The sequence below is a fragment of the Calliphora vicina genome, chromosome 1, assembly GCF_958450345.1.
Source record: "Calliphora vicina chromosome 1, idCalVici1.1, whole genome shotgun sequence".
Taxonomy (NCBI): domain Eukaryota; kingdom Metazoa; phylum Arthropoda; class Insecta; order Diptera; family Calliphoridae; genus Calliphora; species Calliphora vicina.
This window is the reverse complement of record NC_088780.1, coordinates 146,437,294-146,462,253: the sequence shown is the minus strand read 5'-3', so window position 1 is coordinate 146,462,253 and position 24,960 is coordinate 146,437,294. Positions and strand designations below refer to the sequence as shown.

Genomic DNA, 24,960 nt, shown 5'->3' with positions numbered 1-24,960 from the left:
ATGTGATATTTTATTAACTTTTGGTTAATATCCTTTAAAATCGGAGATTTGCCTTTTCAGAAATTTTTAGATAAATCTAAAATTATTCTTGAAAATTTTTCAAGTTTGAATAGGGCGAATGTCCAACGTTTCTCCAAATTGTTTATCCCTTCCAAAAAATGAGATTTGTCGAGGTCAACAAAATAAGTATTTTTTTTGATTTGGAAAAAATAAATAGTCACTCGAAAAGGGAGCATTTCGTAGTATAATTCATTGATTTTTGCAAAAATTTTGCCATGGAATATTTGGCAAAAATCAATGAATTATACTACGAAATGCTCCCTCTTACTCCCTATTCTCCGGATTTAGCACCGAGTGACTATTAATTATGCTCTCTCTTCCCCCTTTTCTACGGAATTAGCACCGAGTGACTATTTATTTATTCCAAATCTGAAGAAATGTCTCCGTGGAAGGAGATTTGACGCAAATAGATCCATGATAAGATACCTATGGCTTCCACAATCTCAGATAGGCCAACACCATATCGTGATATCGGGTGTAGAGACTTCAACTGAGCGTCCAGAACGTTTGTTTCCTCAAAAACTAATGCATAATGAGCATACGAAATTCACTTTTTAAACCATTGTCTCCTCTAGTCACTCGGTACTCAGCTAGCAATGGATGCCAAACACAAACTAAATGACGTAGCTTGTTCAAATTTTGACAGAAGTCAACTGACAGATGCCTGTTGGCAGGAGCAGTGTTGATCTTTCAGTTAAGACCACCCTCGTACAAACTATGATAACGATATGAAGACCCTTTTTATTTAAAACCTTATCAAAAACATAACTAATATTTGTAAAAATTTTCCCTAGAAATGTCTGTCAAATAAAAAAAAAAAAAAAATCAGATAAAAAAATAATTTTCAACTAAATATCTCTTGAACTAAGAGAGATTTGGAAAAATATTTTCAAGCTCTAGTTAAACATAAAATAACTTAATAAATAAATAATAATTTCTTTAAAATTTTGTAGACCAGAGTAGACTAACTTTAGCGGACCACACAATACTTCATATTCCAAATACGAACCCACGTAAATACTTGGAAACATCTCACTTGACATCTCATTATACCCTACACCACCATAGTGGGGAGGGTATTATGCGTTTGTGCAGATGTTTGTAACGCCTAAAAATATTGGTCTAACACTCATCTTAAAGTATACCGATCGACTTAGAATCACTTTCTGAGTCGATTAAACGATGTCCGTCCGTCCGTCCGTCTGGCTGTCCATGTAAACCTTGTGTGCAGAGTACAGGTCGCAATTTTGAAGATATTTCGATCACATTTGGTACATGTTATTTTTTCGGCCCAAGGACCAAGCCTATTGAAACTGGCTGAAATCGGTCTATTATTTCACCTAGCCCCCATACAAATGTCCTTCCTAAACTTGACTTTATCGGTCAAAAATGTTTAATTTATAAATGTATCTCCACAAATTCCGCTCCAAATAAGTTTTATATATAAAAAATTCATGTCACCAAATTTTGTTACGATCGGTCCATAATTAGTCATAGCTCCCATATAGACCCGCTTCCGAAAATCACTTTAACGTACACAAATCGCTTAAAAATGTTTGTATACTCACAAAATTCAACATAGTAAACTTTCATAGAGACATAAATCACACGACCTAATTTCATTGTGATCGGTACATAATTGGTCATAGCCCCCATATAAGGCCCACTTCCGAAAATCACTCAAAAATATAAATTATTGAAATGTTAAAAAGAAAGAAAAATGTTTTTGCTCTTTTACTTAGTGTAGGATATTATATGACCGACCATACTTTCTTACTTGTTTTGACTGTGTAAAATTTCATGAAGATATCCACATATTTGAGTTTACAAAAAAAATGGAATTCGACTTTTTGTTCGGAAAAAAGTCGAACAATCTACTAAAGTCAAAATTAATTCTTATTTTTGATTTTTGAACATTTTATTAATAATTTAAATTCGTCTTTATAATTAAAATTCCATGACTGCAATAAGTCGAAGTGCCGTTATGGAAATAATCCAAACTAACGTTTTATCGTTACCTTTTAAAAATTTTGAATCGGTTGCCAAATTTATGATAATCTTATTAAACTGCTATTACAGTAGTAATTTTATAATGACAAAATTTCCTTTCAGTTAATTCTTTTAACCCTTAATTCTCTTTATAAGAAAATCACTTGCTATATTGAAAATGAGAGAAAAAAACTCCTTTGTGTTTTAATTAATTTTCAGCCTTTTTAAATTCCATCAAAAAATTCTTAATTTTTAATTATAATAAATATGAAATAATATATGTATGTACGGTTTTTTTTTTAATAAATGTCAATCAATGTCATTGCCTTTTGCTGTTTGGTATTTATTTTGCAACATTTTGCGCTTAATGATGAAAGAAAGAAAGATTTTTGTCATCTCTTTGGTTGGCAACAAATATAAAATGCGGTTAAAACCCAGCAAAAAAAATGTTATTTCCAAAGAAGCGAAAAAAGCTGTATTTGTAATTTGAAAGTGATGAAAAATAGCGTAAACATTAGTGAATCCATGCTGAATTCAATGTTGTTCTTTTTATACCCTTCACCTTCGTGAGAAGGGTATATGTATATAAGTTTGTCATTCCGTTTGTAATTTCTACATTTTTCATTTCCGACCCTATAAAGTATATATATTCTGGATCCTTATAGATAGCGGAGGCGATTACGCCATGTCCGTCTGTTGAAATCAACTTTCCGAAGCTCCCAAATAACTTACATATACGATTCATACAGCCACAAATGGCTGAGATATAAGGAAAAAACCAGGACAACCTGGATTTTTGACCTACATATATCTGGATTAATAAGTCATTAATATAGACAATCGATATCTAATGATAGATATTTCAAAGACCTTTGCAATGTCGTTTATAAAACTATAGTAAGTTGGAACTTCAATGGGTCAAAATCGGAAAAAATATATTTTAACAATATTTTTCTTAACAAAAAGTTTTTTCCGCAAAATATTAAAAAAAAAATTGAAAAAACAAAAAAACAAAATTTTAAATTTAAAAAAACAATTCGAAAAATTTTTTTCCAAAAAATTAAAAAACAACTTTGAAAAAAAAATAAATTTTGTTTACCTAAAAATATTTAAAAATTTTATTTTGAAGTATAATTTGGTGAAGGGTATATAAGATTCGGCACAGCCGAATATAGCTCTCTTACTTGTTTTGCTTACTTTTCATTACATCAGAATTAGTTGTGCATATAAATAATGCAAGTGAAGAATGACTTACTTAGAAGTAGTTTAGTAAGGCTTGGTTTAATAAACAAAAAACTCATTTAATTTAGAATATTTTGCGCATTTGCGATTTTGTCGTTCGCAAATAACGTTATCATCATTCCTTATATGTAACTAGTTATTTAAGTGACTTCAAAGTAATGAGTCTTTGTATGCAGGAGTGAAGGACTTCATCATTTTGTTTTTGACATTTTTCAAATATTCCTAAAACTTTTAGATTTAAGCAAAAAAAAAAAAAAAAGAATTCTGTTTGGCTTATGCATTTGTAAGTTATGTTTACAATTACCACTATTTGAATAAATATTTTAAAAGCCTTAATTCGGAAGGAACTAGATATCATTCATTGAAATCGATTGAAAATTACCAAAGTTGTGGTACATTCTTTGAGTAGGGAAATGAAAATTTTGCTGATAATTATGGATGGGCTGAATTTTGTTTTAAATTGTATAACTTTTTTACAAACTATGCAAATCTCAGCCTGTGATCAATATGAAAAAAGGCTTATAACCTCAAATAAGATATTTTTAATTTTAGCCACGCCCACTGTGGCAAATTTTGAAAGTAGGGCGCGGTAAAAATTTTATAATCCTAATAATTTTATCAAAATTAATTTATTCAGCATTTTAACTCATTACTTAGTAATGAAAACTTTTGATAAAGTACTTTCATTTGTTTTTGCTGGGATATAAAGTAAAACTGTTACCACGTATTATAATTAATTATAAAGAGGGAATTTTTAATTTACATGTTTTTTGTTGGGAAAAGGATATTTAAAAGGAAAATGAAATTAATAATTAAAAGTGTTCATGAAAATTCACTTTACGATACATCGCTGTGGAACGAAAAGTGAGTCAAATAATTTTCAATAAAAATCATGCGACAGAATTTGTAAAAGTGAAAGTCTTTCACACAAATTGGTTTGTTTTGCTTTTCTTTAAATATTGTGGTGGGAACTTACAAGTAATTTACAAAAATATGGATATAGATGTTAGTCTAAAATTGAAATCTAAACTAAAATGTTTACAAAAAAAAATCATGCCTATGATGAAGTGTGCGTCATTTAATTTTTGAAATAAGAGTAGATATACAATCTACCCATTCTTGCAAATGTATAATTTTCAATACTTGAGTTGTCTCTTCTTTATCAATCATTATCTTTTTTTCCTTTTTTAGTTCTTTCTACCAATATTATACAAGTGGTTAACCAAAGCACATATACACACAAACGTGCAAAAAGTATGAGAAAATTGAACTGTCAATTTATGTTTTGAAAAAATTTATCATGAAAATAATACAAATGATTTGTTACATGAACATCAAACCCCAGATCATGTGGTTGGTTATAAATCAAACAGGATGATAATTACAATAAATAAATATTTTCTATTTGTCCTTGAAAAGTTCAAAAGATGTATACAACTTTATGCTAAAATGAGATGTATTTTTGTATATTATTTATTTGTTTTAACGAAACCTAAGCTTTTATTTGTTTTAGGAACTACATATTGAAACAAATATATAAATCATTTATTAATTATTAGTTAGTAGAAGGTACAAAAACCAATAAATTATCTATTAAAATACGTATAAAACATTTGGTTTTATATTTTTACTTAATGTAGGAAAATAATATGTATTGCATTGTGTTTCTTTTTAAAACACAATGAAGCTATATACCACAAATTAGCCAAAAATTAGGATTCTTATAGAAATAATTTAAATCATAATCGGTTCTTATAGAAAATATTGAAAAATTAACAGGTATTATAGAAATTATTGAGAAACAAAATATTGCAAAAATTTATTTTTACAAAAAATATTGAAATAAGAACGGTTCTTGTAGAAAATATTGAAATTAGAATCGGTTCTATAGACAAAAATAATATATCAACCGTTAAAAATAAATTATAATATTGAAATAAGAATCGGTTCTTATAAAAAATTTTGAAAATAGAATCGCTTATTTTATAATAAAATAATTGGTTAAAAAATATAAATAAATAACGGCTCTTATAGAAAATAGAATCGGTTCTTATAAACAATATTGAAATAAGAATCGGTTATTTTATAAAAAAATTAAATAACTGGCTAAAAAATTTAAATAAAAAACGGCTCATATAGAACATATAATCGGTTCTTATTGAAAATGTTACAATAAGAACCGGTTATTATAGAAAATATTGAAACTACAATCGGTTATTATATAAGAAATTTAACCGTTTAAAAAAATAAAATATTGCAAATATTATCGGTTCTTATAGAAAATATTGAAATAAGGATTGGTTCTTATAGAAAATATTAAAATAAGATAAGTTTGAAATTTGATAAGTTTCATCAAAATCGGCCCAAAAATATACAACATTTCGAACATTTCGAAATCTTTCCAAGAGAAATTCCAAATATTGAAAAATTTGACCTTTGACCTTCACGATTTTAGGGTCAACGTTTTCCGATTTTAGTAAAAGTTTCAGAGTATATTTAGAATTATCTGGACTATAATATTCTCAATAGGATTTACTTAAAATTCATAAGAGTAAGGAAATAGAGCTCATTGGCCTAAAAATTGCCAAATAATTAGTTTTTCTCGAAAATTTCAAAATTTAAATCGCAGGAACGGAAAAACTATAAGAGATATTTTCATAATTTTTTCACATTTTTATTTCCTATTATATTCTTAATAAATCCCAAAAAATTCTGAAATTTGTTTAACAAAATTTTTAAAAATTTGAAAATGGAGTTTTGAATAGGTTAACGGTATCCTACGAAGACAAAAACTCATATACAAGTAAATATGGACATATTTTAAGTAAAAATGAGCTTTTATTTTAATATTTCTCAAAATATGTTATTTTTGTTCCTACATTTCTTGTTGTAGTGGTCTGAGACACGTTAATGGCCTGGCGAATTTTTAATAACATTAACATTTTTTGACCAATTTCTGTTTTTTATGTCTCATTAGAACGACAATTACGTACACATTTCGATTCTTTTAAATTAAATTACAAAAGCAATTTTTTAATGGCAACATTTTTACAAAAACTGAAAAAAATTAATTTTTTCCCCTTGTAAATGCATCTCAAAACTTCAGAAGGCTTGCGGCACGTCTTAACCCCAACCGATTTACCTAAAATTTTTTTAGGATGATTTTTATACTAATGTTCACCAAACTGGGGGTGTTTTGAATATGTGATATGTTTTAATAGAAACAAGTAAGAGAGCTCTATATTCGGCTGTGCCGAATCTTATATACCCTTCACCAAATTATACTTTAAAATAAAAATTTTAAATATTTTTAGGTAAACAAAATTTAAATTTTTTTTCCAGTTGTTTTTTTTTAATTTTAAAAATTTTCTTTTGTTAGTTTTTAAATTTTTTTTTTAATATTTAGTGAAAAAAAATTTTGGTGAAAAAAAAAATTTGGGTTAAAAATTTTTTTTCCGATTTTGGCCCATTGTAGGTCCAACTTACTATGGTCTTATATACATCTTTGCAGAGGTCTTTGAAATATCTATCATTAGATATCCATATTGTTTATAATAATGATTTAGTAATTCAGATATGGGTCAAAAATAGGTCAAAAATCGTGATTGCCCTGGTTTTTTCCTTATATCTCAGCAACCGAGCCGGAAGAATTTCGGAGATATTGATGTATCATTCGTGTATGTAAGTTATTTGGGGGCTTCAGAAAGTTGATTTCAACACACAGACGGACATGGCTATATCGAGTCCGCTATCTATAACGATTCAGAATATATATACTTTGTGGGGTCGCAAATGAAAAAGGTAGAAATTACAAACGGAATGACAAACTTATATATACCCTTGCCACTCATGGTGAAGGGTATAAAAATTAAAATAAGATTTTTATAGAAAATATTTAAATAACTGGTTAAAAAATATAAATAAAAAACGGCTCTTATAGCTAATATAATCGGTTCTTATAGAAAATGTTAAAATAAGAACCAGTTATTATAGAAAATATTGAAATAAGAACCGGTTTATATGAAATATAAAAAAAAAATCGGTTACTTTATAAAATATTGCTATTTTCTTACAGAAAATATTATGAACCGGTTCTTGTTGGAAAAGAAGGAAAGAGTTAATTTTGTAATAAGAACGATTTCTTAAAGCTTCTTATAGAAAATGTTGAAATAAGAAACGATTCTTATCGAAAACAATGCAGTGTGTATGACTTAAAAATGCAAAATTGTTTTTAAATTTTTAGCTTTTATTTTGGAACATTTGTACAATATAAATTTATTATAAATGGACATTGATAGCTATGACCTTTTCCCATCTTTCTGGCAACATATTGCTTCGGAGCCAAAAGAACTGCTTATCTTTTGAGGCCAAGAACGAATCAAGCCAACATCGGATACTCAGTTCCAAAGTGAAGAGTATCCCAGAGAGGGATCGTTCTGCATCGATCGAAATAAATAGTGGTCGGACGCGGCACGGTCTGGACTATAAAGTGGGTGAGGCAAAACTTCTCAACCACTTCATTCTAAATACTTTTTAATAGGTATTGCAACATGTGGCCGATTAATGTCACGATGGAATATTACGGTTTCATATCTGGCCGTTTTTCGGCCAATGCACCCTTCAAACGAATTAGTTGCGTTCTATCACAGGTTCCCTATGATAGTCTGGTCAGATTTCAGCAGCTCATATTAGATAGATCCCTTTTGCTACCACCAAATGCAGATAATTGCCTTAGCGTCATGGATATTTAGCTTTGGTGTCGATTCGGCTGGTTGGCCGGTCTTCACATACGATTTCTTACGCTTCGGGTTATTGTAATGGATCCATTTTTCATCGCAAGTAATGATTCGCTGCAAAAATGATTTTCTTTTATAGCGTTCTAGCATCATTTCGGACATTCAAAATCGTCTTTCAAGGTCTCTCGGCTTCAATTCATATGGTAGCCAATTTCCCTGCTGCTCGCAAACGTTTTGAAATTGCTGTTTGTGTAGCTTCCAATGATTGTGCAAGCTCTTGTTGAGTTTTACAACAATCTTTATGGAGTATTGTGTAATAAAATATTGAAATAAGAATCAATTTTATAGAAAATATTTTTATATATCAACCGTTTAAAAACAATAAAATTAACTAACTGGTTTTCATAGGAAATGTTAAAGTAACAACCAGTATTGGCCCAACGTGACGTCTATTTAAAATAATGTCAAAAAAGTATCCGGAAATAAAGCTGCTTTTGCAATACGAAGAAAAAGTTAGTATAGGAAACATGTATTGAAATCGTTATGGCCAGTAGCTAAAGTTGTTTTTGTCCTTACAATTTTGGAGTAGTAGTCTGGTCAGTATAATAAATATTAACAACATTTTTTTTGTTTGTTTTTTATTTAATATGTTATTTATTGCTTTACTTTTTTTCAATTTTCCTTCTAACATTTGGCACAGTTTCAAATTTCTTTTTGCCAATTTTCTAATCAGATTAGCTACACAAATATGTTTTGCCACTGTCATACATAATATAATTCCTTCAAGGACTTGAACTAAAATTTATTGTTGACTCCTTTACTGAAATGAAATGTGTGTTGAGTTTTCCTTTTTCATATTTTGGGCCACCTTTTTTCTTTATTAAACGTTTGTTTTTTTTACAATTCTGATTGTTATTACAATTTATGTTAGAAAAGTATTTACAAAATATGACAAGAACAAAAACAAATAAACAAATTATTTATTTGTTTAACAAAGTAGACAAAATACAAACATACATACATACATACATACATACATCCATATTTGCATTTATTATAATTTGCATACTTAAATATTATGAGTGTTTTTTTTATTTTTCATACTTTAAGAAATTTCGGAAGAAATTGTCAAAAAGTTTTGTTTTTTTTCTGCGCAAATATTTCTTCAAGCATGTGCATCTGTTATTTTCAAGAATTGTTTGAAAAGTTTTTTTTTTTGGTTCGTTTTGAGATAAAAATTGTTTTCATAATTTGTGTGCTGTTTTTATATGTTTGCCACGTTTGAAAATTAACCCATGGGGGGGGGGTAAAAATTAGGTTTGATTTGATTTGTGGAAATATATATATTTGACTTACCTTTGTGTAATTTAAAAGAAATTGGCGTAATCTTGTGAAGACATCTAAAAGAAAAACAAAAAATTATAATATAATAAATAATAAAAAAGTAATAAACATTACACAACTATATAGCGAACGACTTGTAAATGCAGCAGTTGTAAATAATACATTATTCGACTACTTCTAAGTAATGTGGTCGGTATATAGTAGTCATGGAAAATTATGTTATACAGTAATTGCTACTATTTACTATGTAGATGCTAAGCACCACCCCTAAAGTGTTAATTTCATAATTTACATCTCTATTTCAACAACTTTGAAGAGAAAATAAAAGAACAAATAGAAAACTTTTATGCTAGAAAAAACAAAACTTTTAAAAATAAGAATCCTCATAAAGGAAACCAACCAGAAACTAATAATAAATTTGTAAGTAAAATACAGCTCGTTCATATAATAACAAAATATTTCTGCATTCTGAGGCAGAATTGTTATTGCGGTTATTATTACCGGATTCATTAAACCAAAAAACATACAACAATGTTTTTTTTATTATTATTTTATAATTTTTAAAAAAGTATCAACCAAATAAGAGTTTGTATGTAGCTGGTTTTATGTGGGAATTTCCAAAATAAGCTTTAAGTAGCTCATTTATGATTCATTTTGCGATACAAACAAAAAAAAATTACGTCTCGATTATTAATGTTTGATACATTTGTGTTTATTGTAGCAGTTTTGAATTTTGTATAGAATATTTAATTAAAAATATTTTATGGTGGATTTTATAGCTTTTAATATGCTACTTTATCAGCGGCATAGTTAAAATATCTACGTAACTGTCAATATTTAAAATAATTTTTCCTAAAGCACGATTTTAGCAATTTTCTAGTAGTACTATGAAGATGATATTCATCCATCATGTCTCAAGATTCATATTTAAAAAAAAAAAATTAAAGGATTCCACAATAAAAACACCAAAAAGTCCCCTTTTGTCGTTTTGTGTATCTAGATTTGTTAAACGAATTGTTTGTGGCTTATCAAAAAGTACCATTCGAATAAAGAAAAAGTACCATCGAATTCCCATTTGAGGATTTTCACGCATTCAGCATCACATGTAGATACTTTCATATTTACAGGTTCTTATTTAAAAAAAAAATAAGTAAATAAATGTACCATTAAAAACTAAAAAAAACATTAATTCCCCTTTTGTAATTCATTATTCATTCAAGAGCATATATGTTTTTTGTTTCATTATAGATAATTCTAAAAGTATCATTAAAAGAGAGTAAAAGTACTAATACGTCTTAGCATCCCTATTTGTGTGTTCCCACTTGATTCAGGATCATATGAGTCTTATTTTTTCTCATAACAAATATTGAAACAAGTAGTAAATCTTATAGGAAATATTGAAATTAGCAACATTTCATTCCATTTTATTGAAAATATTGAAATAATAACCAATTCTTACAGAAAATATCGAAATAAAAACCGGTTGTTAAAAAAATATTGAAATTAGTACTAATTATTTCCGATAATATGGATATAAGAATTGTTTATAGCAAATATTGAAATATTTTTTTCTCTAAGAACCTGTTATTCTTATAGAACACAATGAAATACCAACAGGTTCATATATAAAACATTAAAATATAGAAAATACTGAAATAAGAACCGGTTCTTTAAAAAAATATTAAAACAAGATCCGATTCTAATAGAAAATATTTAAACAAGAATAGGTTTTTATAAGAAGAAAAAGTACCGGTAAATTATCCGGTTCTTATAAAAAATATTTAAACAAGAACCGATTCTTACAGAAAATATTGAAATAAGCACCGGTTCTTATAAAAATATTGAAACAAGAATCGATTCTAATAGAAAATATTGAAACAAGAACTGGTTCTTATAGAAAATATTTAAAAAAGAACCGGTTCTTACAGAGAATATTTAAACAAGAACCGGTTCTAGCAGAAAATATTTTAACAAGTATCTCTTCTTATAGAAAATATTGAAATAAGAACCGTTTCTTATAAAAATATTGAATTAAAAACTGGTTCTTATAAAAATATTGAAACAAGAACCGGTTCTAATAGAAAATATTTAAATAAGGACCGGTTCTTACAGCAAATATTTAAACAAGAAATAAGAACCGGTTCTAATAGAAAATATTTAAACAGGAACCGGTTATAATAGAAAATATTGAAATAAGAACCGGTTTGATAGAAAATATTTAAATAAGAACCGATTCTTATAGAAAATATTGAAATAATAACCGGTTTGATAGAAAATATTGAAATAAGAACCGGTTCTTATAGAAAATATTAAAATAATAATCGGTTCTTATAAAAATATTGAAATAAGAACCGGTTCTTATAAAAATATTGAAATAAGAACTGGTTCTTATAGAAAATATTGAAATAAGAACTGGTTCTTATAGAAAATATTGAAATAATAACCGGTTCTTATGAAAATGTTGAAATAAGAACTGGTTCTTATAGAAAATATTTAAACAAGAATCGGTTCTTATAGAAAATATTGAAATAAGAACCGGTTCTTATATAAATATTGAAATAAGAACCGGTTATAATAGAAAATATTTAAACAAGAACTGGTTCTTATAGCAAATATTTAAACAAGAATGGGTTATTATAGAAAATATTTAAACAAGAACCGGTTCTTATAAAAAATATTTTATTTTTTTTGTTGAACAAATATTATGTCCACAAATGGCTTATATCTCTTTAAATAGCAAACGTACAAGGACCACGTCTGATATACTAATGTTTCAGTCATGTTTGTAAGTTATTTATTTCATTCTATATCGTAAGTTATTTATATTCTATATCGACTCAACTATCTAGATATAACGATTCGGAATACTTTATGGCGACGCTAATGAAAAATGTAGAAATTACAAACGGAATGAAAAACAAGTAAGAAAGTATGGTGGGTCAAGCCCGACCATATAAAACCCTACACTAAGTAAAAGAGCAAAAACATTTTTCTTTTAAAATTTCAATAATTTATATTTTTGAGTGATTTTCGGAAGTGGGCCTTATATGGGGGCTATGACCAATTATGGACCGAGTACCATGAAATTACGTCGCTTGATTTATGTCTATATGTTTACTATGTTGAATTTTGTGAGTATACCAACATTTTTAAGCGATTTATGCACGTTAAAGTGATTTTCGGAAGCGGGTTTATATGGGAGCTATGACTAATTATGGACCGATCGTAACAAAATTTGGTGACATGAATTTTGTATATGTAAAACTTATTTAGAGCGCAACTTGTGGAGATACATTTATAAATTAAACATTTATGACCGATAAAGTCCAATTTCGGAAGGACATTTGTATGGGGGCTAGGTGAAATAATGGACCAATTTCAGCCAGTTTCAATGGGCTTGGTCCTTGGGCCAAAAAAATAATATGTACCAAATTTGATCGAAATATCTTCAAAATTGTATCTGTAATTTGCGCACAAGGTTTACATGGACAGCCATCCAACCAGACGGACGGACGGACGGACATCGTTTAGTCGACTCAGGAAGTGATTCTAAGTCGATCGGTATAGTTTAAAGTGGGTATTAGACTAATATTTTTGTGCGTTACAAACATCTGCACAAACGCATAATACCCTCCCCACTATGGTGGTGTAGGGTATAAGGCTATTAGAGCAATAACTGCTAATTTTTGTAAATTCAGTTTTTAAAGAATTAGAAAACCGCAACTTCCCCCCCTTGAATATCCTTCAACATTGAATTCATTTGCTAAAGAAAGTTTAGTTTAAAAAAGTACCAAACTGTTTACACATGTGCTATTGAGTTTCAAATTACATCCTGTTAGTTGTTAATTTATTGTATGACTAGAGAAAACAATGTTTAAAATGTAATCAAAATTGGATCAATGGTTTTAAATACCGATAGTACCATTTAAAGTATTGTCATATTTATTTATATGAAAATGTTTGAGGAATGCAATGCTTGGTTAAATATGGCTCATGTTTAATTTCACAGCGTGTTAAGCTACGTCTAACTAACAAATAAAAAACAAATCGCTTAACACGTATTTTTTTCGCTGCAGCTTATAGATATTTATCAAAATATTAGTTCACCTACAGTTTTACAATTCAAACATTTATTCTAATATTTCTATTGCAACATGCTATAAATCTTAAACTGCTGAGTTTCAGTTTTTTGTTTTTTTTTTTGTTTGTTTTGTTGGTTTTCTTATTTTTTATTTTTTTCTTCATAAAAACTAAAAGAGAATTTTAAAATATTTTTTAAGCAATTCATGCCTGAAGTAACGATTAGGCCTCAAAATTTAATACCTAAAATTGTTTTATTTTTTGTTTATATTTACCAACATTAGGGTGGTCTTTATTTGTCACTTTTTGGTGTTTTCATGACCACAAGATATAAAATTGTTCTGCGTTATCTACGTTAACTCGAATTTTGGTTATAACTTGGTTAAAAGTCGATGTTTAAAATTGTGTACATATATGATTGTGAGTGTCTTTAACATATATCTTACATCAGATAGGAGAGAAAATAGGTTTAAAAAAATACAAAGAAAATTCGAACTATATTTAGTTATAAATTAACTACTTTAAATAATTCTATGTCAAAATTAAAAAAAATCTTGAAAATTTTGCGAAAAATTACAGAAATTTGAATATTTTTGAACTTGCACGAGAACTTTGATACTCATGTCCTACACAAGCCAGCACAAACTTTTTGCGAAATTGTCTCCTCAAACAAACTAAACTTTCAGTTTTTTTCGGAAAATAGCACAATCTGGAACTTCTAAACGAATAGACCGATTTTAATAAAAAATTCCCACGGCTATAGAGGAGGTGTAGATAAGTTTAAGTTTTGTGCTCATAACACCTAGGAGGCGCCAAGCCACAATGCCAAAGTGGGGAACCTAGGGTATATCAAAAATTAAAAATGATGCCAATTTTTTTGTTTGCGATCCGATTTATAAGATTTTTATATATATAGAATCTACTAGACGAGATCTACAAAAACCATTGCTTTAGCTATATATTGTCTCTTATAGTTTACGAGTTATTCGCATTTGAAAAGTAAAATTTTATTTTATTTACCCACCTTGGTCTGGTTTTTTGCTAATAATGGATCTAATTCTTTCCCGATTTTCTTGAAATGTAATTTTTTGAATTAACAAGACATGTAAGAAAGAATTTTTGAACCTCTACTGAGTCAAAAGTTATGTACTCAAACTTAAAAAAAGAAGTCGTTTTTTTCGAAAGAAGTACTTAAATTAATTTAAAATTATACAGAAAATAAGAAAAAGATAAATAGTGTATTTATATTTTTCTGAATGACAACATTTCGGGAAATATTATAAAAGCAAAATAATATCAAAATTCGTATTATTGCGTGGTCCAGAGCCTTCCGAATTAGACCAATTTTTTTATATAAATTTCAAATTTAGACAACATTTTATCAAATCGCATAGCTGCTTTCAAAAAGTTAAGACCTGTTTTGTATGTCCCAATACGTTATTCAATATTGTGCAAAGGGATTTCATAGCCCCGAGCTTGATGCCTTCAATAAATCAAAAAATCTAAAAAATCCCAATTTTGGGATTTTTGGAAAGTTTTTTTTTGGGAATTGTGGGATTGTCATTAACAATTCACAAATATCTTTTTTACTTTTGTATTTGGATCGAAAGTTTTTATATAAGTGTAAAATTTCATTAAAAACGATTCATAAACAAAACGTTTATTGTAGTTTAAAAATTAAAATTTTCCAAAAAAAAAATCAGCTATAATTTTTTATTCCCATACTGAGGGAAAACCGGCAACTTAAAAATAAGAACTCGTCATATTAATTCAATAATGTTCATTATAATAGATTTCAATAGAAAAATTAAGTTGAAATACGATAAATCAATAATTTTCAACTTTAAATTAATATTTTTCCATATTGAAATAAAAAATTTCAACATTACTAGACTTTCGTTAATGTTTCTTATTGATTCAATATGGTTTTTATTGATTTTAAGTTGTTTTTTCTCTGGGTGCATATTTTTGAAAAAAGTCTTTTATAATTTTTTTAATTCTTAAAAATTTTGTACATTTTTTAAAAGAGAACATAATTTCCTACACGTTGATATATAATATGTATATCTTTTCTGTTCTGCTAGTCAAATTTATAGATTTAAAATCAAAAACAAACTGAAAATTTATAGAGATTTGCTGTATATTATAATATATTTTTGTCCACTGCATTGCCGATAACCTGCATTACCACACATGCGAGACAACTACAAGATGAAGCTAATTACTGCGAGTTATGTATTTGGAAGCCATTAATTTGACTAGCGGAAAAGAAAAGACAAACATATTACATAATTTTGATCTCTTTTCAAAAATGTACAAAATTTTTAAGAATTAAAAAAATTATAAAATACTTTTTTCAAAAATATGATAAAACAACACCTCCTCTATAGCCATGGAAAATTTTATTAAAATCGGGATATTCGTTAGAAGTTACAGATTTATTTCCACTTTTTTTCAGATCCCCCACTGTGCATCGTCAGCTTATTTTGTTTGCATACAATGTACATATAAATACATATAAATATAAATATATATATGTAGTATATAAAAGTGTGTGTATATGTATGGGTTTGTGTCATTTCCGTGTGGCCCTTAACTTTAGCAGTTTTAAATGTGAGGATACGAGAATATGTAACATTTACTTTACTTTTACTTTCCGTTTCCTTTTACATATTTAATGTGTATGAGTGAGAGAGAAAGAGAGTGAATGAAGAATGAGTGTGTGAGTAAGTGTGTTTATATGTATGAGTAACTGTATACATTTCCCTAAATGGTTTGTGATGACACAGATTTAAAGTTAATTTCTATTTGTTGTTGCTCCTGCTGTTGTTTTTTGTTGTTGTCCTTTTGTCTTTTGATAGTCAAGCAACATTTTATGGCACATTTTAACTCGAAACTGCAGTTTCATCGTGTACAAATAAAGTTCAAGGTTGTTGCTTGTCCATTATTTATTAGATTTGTACAAGTGTGTGAATACAAATTTGTGTGTTTCATAGTATCTGCTACAACTAAGAGAAAGTAAATACAACCAAAATTGGTTTCATGTAAATTCAATTGTAATAATGTTCAAACGGTTATTACAAAATTCATCAGGGTATTCGAATGATTTATTTTCAAAACAGCAGTGATCACAGATTATATTTAGTTTATAAATTATTCATCTTTATTGATAGAGAAAATTCATGCAGTTAAAAAGCTTAAAATGCTTAATGAATAAACACCTAATTTAGTGGGTCTTTCACAACTTGTGAAGGCCACAAGTTTTGATTATAAATTTAAGTTAAAATATGTTCCTATACATATGAAATTAAATTTTATAACAAGTCGGACTTGAACGACCATACTTACATTGAGTAAATGAGCAAAAACATTTTTCGTTGAAAATTTCAATTATTTATATTTGGAAGTGCGCCTTATATGAAGCTATGATCAATTATGGACTGATCGTCATGACATTAGGTCGTGTGATTTACATATGTCTATATGAAATATATTTCTGTTGAATGCTAAGTGGATAGTAAAAAGTTTAATTGATTTTCGGAAGTGAACCTTATATGAGAGCTATGATTAATTATGAACCGATCATCATAAAATTAGGTGACATGACTTCCGTACGTATAAAACTTATTTGTAGCGAAATATGTGTAGATACTTATACCTATTTCGGCTGAACATTTGTGTGGTGGCAAAGTGAAATAATGGATAGATTTGAACCAGTTTCTATAGACTTCATCTTTGGGCAGAAGATAATACATTAGCTAAATTCTATAGAAATATGTATCTTCGAAATTGCGACCTGTACTTTGCATAACAGTTTACATGGAAAGCCAGTCAACAAGCTAGACTGACGGACGGGCATCATTAAATCGACTCAGAAAGTGATTCTCTGTCGATCGGTATACTGTAAGATGGGTGTTAGACTAATACTTTTGGGAGTACCAAAATTTTGGACTTTTTCATATTAAAAATTTTTTATAAATTTTCTTAGTGTGACTAAGTCAGAACCAATGACTTGTGTTGAATAAAATATTAAGAAAATTTATACAAATTTTTTAGTATGAAAAAGTGCTATATTTTGGAAGGACGGAGTTTTAAAGTGAATTTTGAATATAATTGAGATATTGACTTGAAATTTTTTTTGTAAGACAAAAAATTAACTTATCTAAACAAAACAAGTAAGAAAGTATGGTCGGTCAAGCCCGACCATATAATACCCTACACCAAGTAAATGAGTAAAAATATTTTTCTTTTAAAATATCAATAATTTATATTTTCGAGTGATTTTCGGAAGTGGGCCTTATATGGGAGCTATGACCAATTATGGACCGATCACCATAAAATTAGGTCGTGTGATTTATGTCTATATTAAAGTTAACAATCTTGAATTTTGTGTGTATATCAACATTTTTATGCGATTTATGCACGTTAAAGTGATTTTCGGAAGCGGGTCTATATGGGAGCTATGACTAATTATGGACCGATCGTAACAAAATTTGGTGACATGAATTTTGTATATATAAAACTTATTTGGAGCGAAATTTGTGTAGATACATAGATATCCCCACTATGGTGGTGTAGGGTATAAAAATATAGCTCGGAATAAATGTGGATCAATTTGTTCCTAATATATGTATGCAATCCTATTAAAATTTTTATATAAATTTTAGTTTTAGAAACTCAATGAATATGTAATAAAATCTTTATTTATTAACAAACCTCAATGAAATCTTCAACGTTTTTTAAGTTTGTCATTCTAAATAACATGGTGGAAAAAAACTTGTCAAAAGGTCAAAGGCAATACCGCAATTCCTAAAAACTGGAGCTAAAATCCCAAAAATGGTATATTTTACAATTTTGCCTATAGGGTCCACATTTCCTTCGGGGCTTTGAAAATACTTTGGCCATAAATAGGGAACATATCAAGGTTTCCAAAGCTGCTGTTTGTTTTCTGATCCCAGCTTTGGGATTTTAGAACATGTGGCCCAAAGTTGAATTTTTCAAATTCCGAAAGGCGTAGGGGCGACAAATTCGAAGAATAGTACATGTTTTTTATATCAAAATGTTCTCCGTAGAGATACCTTACAGAAAAACATAAAATTGTTGTATGTTCTTAAAGAAAGTTTTTTTTTAATTAAAAAAGTGTTAAGTCACCTTTTCGCCCAAAAAACAGCAAAAATCAACTATTTTTTTGAATATTTAAATTAAAAATCGTTTATTTTTGGATCCATAATTGATATTGCTATGAAATATTTTGTATGTTATTCGTAATTTAGTTGTCTCACTAATAAAAAAATTCGATTCCATTTGGTCCAAAAGTACGACCCATATTTTTAAAAAAGCGGACCAAGGATGGCAAAATGCCTATAACTCGGAAAATATAAACATAAATAGTACACGCAAGCATGTTTTTTCAAGACCTAGCCGAGCGCTTTCCAAAAATATAAAATCTTTGAAATCTGATAAGAAGCAAAAAAAAATTGCACGTGTTTAAAAATTGAGCTCCCAAAGCGCCGCCCCTGGATTATTTGTATGGCCCATTTAAATATCTTAAACTCGAATACTCCTTGGCTACGCCTACGTCAAATTTTATCCCGATTGGACCAGCCGTTTAGAAATGTCAGATTTATTTCCAAACAATTTTGATTTTGTCCCACTGTTCTGTGGGAGAACTGGCAAAAAATCGTTAACTTCCAAACGAATAGCCCGATTTTAATAAAATTTCCCACGGCTATAGAAAGGCGTTGATAAGTTTAAGTTTTGAATTTGAGCATATATAACATTAAGGGGCCTCGAGTATATCAAAAATTAAAAATGATGCCAAATTTTTGTTTGCGATCCGATTTGAAAGATTTTTATATATGTATATGGAATCTACTAGATGAGATCTACAAAAAACATATCAACAAAACTTAAACTTATCAACACCATTTCTATAGACATGGGAAATTTTATTAAAATTCGTTTTGAAGTTAAAGATTTATTTCCACTTTTTTGACAGTTCCCCTGCTGTGAAGTGTTTGAATTTACAATTTTGCATTGTCAGTACATTGTAAGACAATAATATTGTCAGACATGTGACAATCGTGTGAACATGTTATCATTATCATATTATTGTAAGATAATTGTCAGATACATCTTATTGTCAGATGTGCGAAGTTTATGTTAAAAGGAGGATCCGTGTGGTTACACGAAAATAGAGGCACTGCGAAGTTTATCGGATGCTGGTTGCGTTGAGTATAAACTTCCCAAAGATATTTTATGACAAGAGGCTTTTATGTATAGCCAGCCTTCAACCGAACAGCTTTGCCTATTAACGATTTCAGACATAAATAGAGGAAACATTTCATCCACTCGATAAAATATATGTAATCTGTAAAATATGTATCTGTAATATATGAACATATTAATTAATTTTGTCCTTAACGAAATGAACAACCTACCAGATTATCATGTTCGTGGTGGAATCCTTCCATCTTATAACTTTATCTTCAACAGAAAAGTGTTATTTTTAAAGAACATTCCAGTTTTAATTTCTACGGTTCACGTTTAATAGCCCACTAAAGTTGAAGATGTCGTTTCCTGTTTAAATAACCAAGGTTTAGTATGGAATAACTTTAAAAACTCTTCATCACATTTTAAGAATTAGTTAGGTTTCTCTTTACAAATATTTTTAATATTTACTCATTTTTCTAGTACGATGATCTGTAAAAAGGGAAAAGGCTTTCTAAAGTCCTCAGATATCCTAGAAACACGCATGTGTTACCAATATACAACATAGATATTGATTTGTTGAATTTTTGTATATAAAGATTTATTTACATACATTTTTATTCATAAATATACACATTATTTTATACGCTTTCAGTTACAAATAACTACTAATAACTAATTATTACAATTTGTTAAACATTTTTCAAATACGCTATACACTTTATTCCTCAACAGCTAATTCCTTTAGACTTAATTAAGATAAAAAAACGACTGTCTCAATAAATTTTACATTTCTTTGGTGGATCCATGTTACATTTTGTCTTATTACACTTGAATATCCACGAAAACTCTCTGGAGTTTGATAATGGACCAATAACTCTAAACTTTCCGGGAGCATGAATGTCACCGTTGGCAAATGAGCTACGGAACATTGAGAGAATGTCTTCACACCACAGCTGGGCAAAACTAATGAAAAACAATTCACGGTTATTGTAAGGTAAGCGAGGCAGTGTATCATTTTTCTCCACATCGGTTTCAGTCAGTTTTCTCTTTTCCAACCAGCGAAGATAGGCGTCGTAAGCAATATTTATGCCACCATTATCGGCAATATTTTCCGACTGCAGATCACTTTTGGGCAAAAGTTTGCCATCGTAGGTATAGTTGTGATACTGATCCACGAAACATTTGCGTCTCGATTCGAATTCGTAAGCGGATTTTTCATCCCACCAGTTGAAGGCTTTGCCATTGGCATCATAGTTGCGACCCTCATCATCGAAACCATGAATCATTTCGTGGGCTATGAGATAACCCAAAGTGCCGTACTGTATGGCTTTGGGATATATAGGATCCCAAATGAAACGTGGCTGTAGCAGTGCAACTGGTATTTTGATTTGATTATCCAAAATATTATAGACGGGGGTGAAGGACAAAACCTGAGCATCTTCTTCAGTTTTCTTCTCCAATTTGTTTTCTCTTAAAGACTCGGCATGTTCAAGTATATTTTGTACATTCAGCACATAGTCGGAGAGATCTATGTCGAGGTTTTTAAAGAGCTCAATAAAGTTGTCATTGTCATAGGAGTTTATGGTTAAATTCATGTTATTCAATTTCTTGATGGCTTCTTGACGTGTAGCATTTGACATCCAAGGATAGTAATTGGTCTGCAAGTTATACCTAAATGTGCTCTTAATATCATCCCACAGTTCATATATATCAGCCTCAGATTCATTGCTGCGGTACTGGTTGTACATGGCATGATCAATAAATTTTCCAAAATATTTTTTCGTTTTGTCTATGCACTCTTGTTTCATATCGCCGAAGGTGATGTCGATCAGAAATTCATCCAAAAATATCCATAGAATGTAGTCCTCCACAAGTTCCATTTCGGTGGTATTGAAAACTTCATATAAACCCTCCAGATATGACTCGTCGTAGACATAAACTTGGTCTGGCAGATCTTTAGAGCCCAATACGATTTCTAAATATTCTTTAACATCAAATAAATGCTGATATTTATCAAACAAATCGGTGGTATTGTACAGGGTCAGAAGCTCTTCCACACTTTTGCCCTCACGCACATCTGTGGCGCCCTGTGATAAATTATTTTCGAATATCATCTCATTTTGGGCCGTTATTGAGGCATCTTCTGGTGCCATTTTCAAATACAATTGCAGAAATTTACGTATTCTATCTTGTTGTAGGGTATGCACCATATTTACCGCTCCCTGGGTCAGTTCAAATTCCGGCGGTCCAATATAGGCCATGGTTTTGGACTTATCTTTTAAATCGTCTAAAATGTAAAGCGAAAGTATAATAGGCTTTCCATATTTATTTTGAATTTTAGCCACCGTCGACCACCATTCGAAATCGGTTTCTTTTAATTGCTCCTCTGTTTTGAAAGCCGAGAAATCACCAAATTCTTTATAGATTTTAGTCAATGATTCGCGATACTTTGCACTGTCCACTTTGGCATTCAGACAAGAGGTATAGAAATCTTTGACCTTATCGGCCACACCACCAGTTCCACTTTTTTCCGTCAGTATCAACTCATTCAATTTTTTTTCAATGCCCTTGGTGAACATCTGAAATTTGTCGGTGTTTATGTTGCCACTATATTGAGCTGGATTAATTGAATGCCAGGTGCCACAGGAATACGTATAGAAATCATCACAGGGATCTGTTGTGTTTTTCATAAATGATTTAATGTCAGCAGTTTTTGAAAGCCTTACTAGTTTTTGGCCCCTTTCACTTTTAAAATCATCTACCGCACCACTCCCGCTTAAAGACCAACATATTAGAACAATGACACTACATATGCAGTGATTTGTTAATTTAAAATTCATTTTATGAATTAATAAATTTCAATTATTTTCAATCGTTTTTAATCCAGCACAACCGTTTCAAGAGAGTATTTAGTTCAGACTAAAGTATTTTAGTTTTGTTTTATTTTTTTTTTTTATTATTTTAATAATTATTTCTTCAAGCTGAATCTGTCTTATCGTTTATACTTATATGTGAGTGCTGTTTATATGATTTTATTTTTATAAAAACAAATGCTTTCTTATCAGCGGTCTTTCGCTCAAACATGTATTTTAATTATGTTTTCACTAGAAATAATTATTAACCATTAACCTTGTAAGGGCTAGCTAGAATTTTTCCTTATTTACAATGCACATTATAGTTTTTGGAGTTTTTATATAAGCCCTTGAAAAAAATGGATTTATTTAAAGTGATTGAATGTCATATTTTAAGCCTGAAACAGATTTCATTCAAAATGTAGTTTTTTTTAAATGAAACCAAAAACTCCGTTTGCTATTTTGTATAGTATCATATATATATATTTCTAATATTTAATACAATGCGTTTTTTTCTCGTAATCTTCTGTGAATATCCAGTGGTAACACTGTACTAATGCGACGTTCAGCTTTCGTCACATTCCAAATATAAACTGTTCTATTATGGGTTAGATTTTATACCCTTCATCTTCGTGAGAAGGGTATATATAAGTTTGTCATACCTTTTGTAATTTCCACAATAAAAATTATCGCCCAATAGCAATTTGTTCTGCACTTTCCAAAGTTATGGAGAGTATGATTAACTACCATCTTGTGAATTATTTAGAGTCCAACAATTTACTCAGCGACCGGCAGTATGGCTTTCGTAGAGGACGCTCTACGGGAGGCTTGCTAGCCTTCCTATCGGAAAAATGGTGTCGTTCCATACACCGTTTTGGCAAAAGTAAAAGTATACGAGTTGTTATAGATGGGATCTCATCAAACGAGTTCAAGATAAATTCAGGGGTACCGCAAGGCTCAGATCTTTCTCCTACTCTATTTCTTATTTTTCTAAATGACCTTCTACGTCAAACTTCCAACCTTATCTATTCTTTTGCAGATGACAGCAACATTTACCATTCATATTCATTCAGTTACAGACCAAGCCTGTCGGAGATTGGGGCAATGAGGCAAAATATGAATGATTCCCTTTATCGGGACCTTCTGACAATCTCTGAATGGGGTCGTGCGAATAGGTTCGCTTTCAACGCTCGCAAGACTCAGTGTTGCATGTTGACACACAAACGAACGACAGACCATGTCGCTTCATCTGCATTTATGGGTGATGTAAATATTCTTGAATCAGTCACTCTTGATGTTCTGGGCATGAGAATACAATGTGATGTCCGCTGGTTAAACACATTTTTCAAGTGTCGAAAGAAGCATTCAAGTGTCTCGGATTCCTGAAACGGTGTAGGAAATACTTCACTCCATCTGATCTCCTCACTATTTACACCACCTATATCCGACCGAAAATGGAATACAACTCCCATGTATGGGCCGGTACTTCAAAGTCTATTTTGGAGCTTCTCGACCGCGTACAGGAGAGGGCGAAGGTGATTATCGGTGACGGAAGGGTATCCAACTCTACTGATTCGCTGGAGCACCGTCGCAATGTGTTTCACTGTTCTATCGATACTACAATGGAATGTGTTCTGATGAAATTAGGGAACTTGTTCCTGATACCCGCAGATTTTTACGTAATACACGTTTTTCATCAAGAACACATAGAATTCGTTCTTTAGTGTTCTTTAGTGTTTCCTGTCATTTTCAATATAGGAAAGTTCTAATCTAATGTTCACAGACACTACTCCCTTTTTCCTCCCTCCCATAACCTATTTTCCTAGTTCCAACACAATGCTTTACATGAGTAGGGGTCATCCCCTGAGTGCTGATCCAGGAAGAAACAAAAAATATTCTGGATCCTTATAGATAGCGGAGTCGATTAAGCCATGTCTGTCCGTCTGTTGAAATCAATTTTCTGAAGACCACAGATATCTCCGGCATCCAAATCTTCAATAATTCTGTCAGACATGCTTTCGAGAAGCAAAATCAGCAAAATCGGTCCACAAATGGCTGATATATGAGGAAAAAACCTCAATTTTTTACCTATTTTTGACCTATATCTGGATTACTAAGTCATTAATATAGACAATATGGATATCTAATGATAGATATTTCAAAGACCTTTACAACGACGTATATAAGACCATATTAAGTTGGACCTACAATGGGTCAAAATCGAAAAAATATATTTTTTTACCCGAATTTTTTTTTTTCACCAAAAAAAAAATTAAAAAACAAAAAAAATCTATTTAAAATTTAAAAAAAAAATTTAATTTTAAAAAAATTTTAAATAACAATTCGAAAAAAAATTTTGTAAAAAAAAAAAAATTTTGGAAAAAAAAAAAAATTTTTACCTAAAAATATTTAAAATTTGTATTTTGAAGAATAATTTGGTGAAG

At 29.7% G+C, this 24,960-nt stretch overlaps 2 protein-coding genes across 2 annotated transcripts in view; one reads left to right on the top strand and one right to left on the bottom strand.

The window, feature by feature from the left end:
• LOC135958706 (uncharacterized) overlaps positions 1-24,960 on the top strand; it is a 103,607-nt gene that overhangs the window by 19,254 nt on the left and 59,393 nt on the right. The gene's annotated exons all lie outside the window — the stretch shown is intronic.
• Positions 20,233-22,571, bottom strand: Nepl18 (Neprilysin-like 18). Its single transcript, XM_065516076.1, has one exon. It carries the CDS (start codon positions 22,502-22,504, stop codon positions 20,438-20,440), a length of 2,067 nt encoding a protein of 688 aa, XP_065372148.1. The 5' UTR covers positions 22,505-22,571; the 3' UTR covers positions 20,233-20,437.

Bases quoted from the DNA above. Each gene is read 5' to 3' on its own strand.
- Nepl18 (XM_065516076.1), bottom strand. From the start codon at position 22,504: ATGAATTTTAAATTAACAAATCACTGCATATGTAGTGTCATTGTTCTA.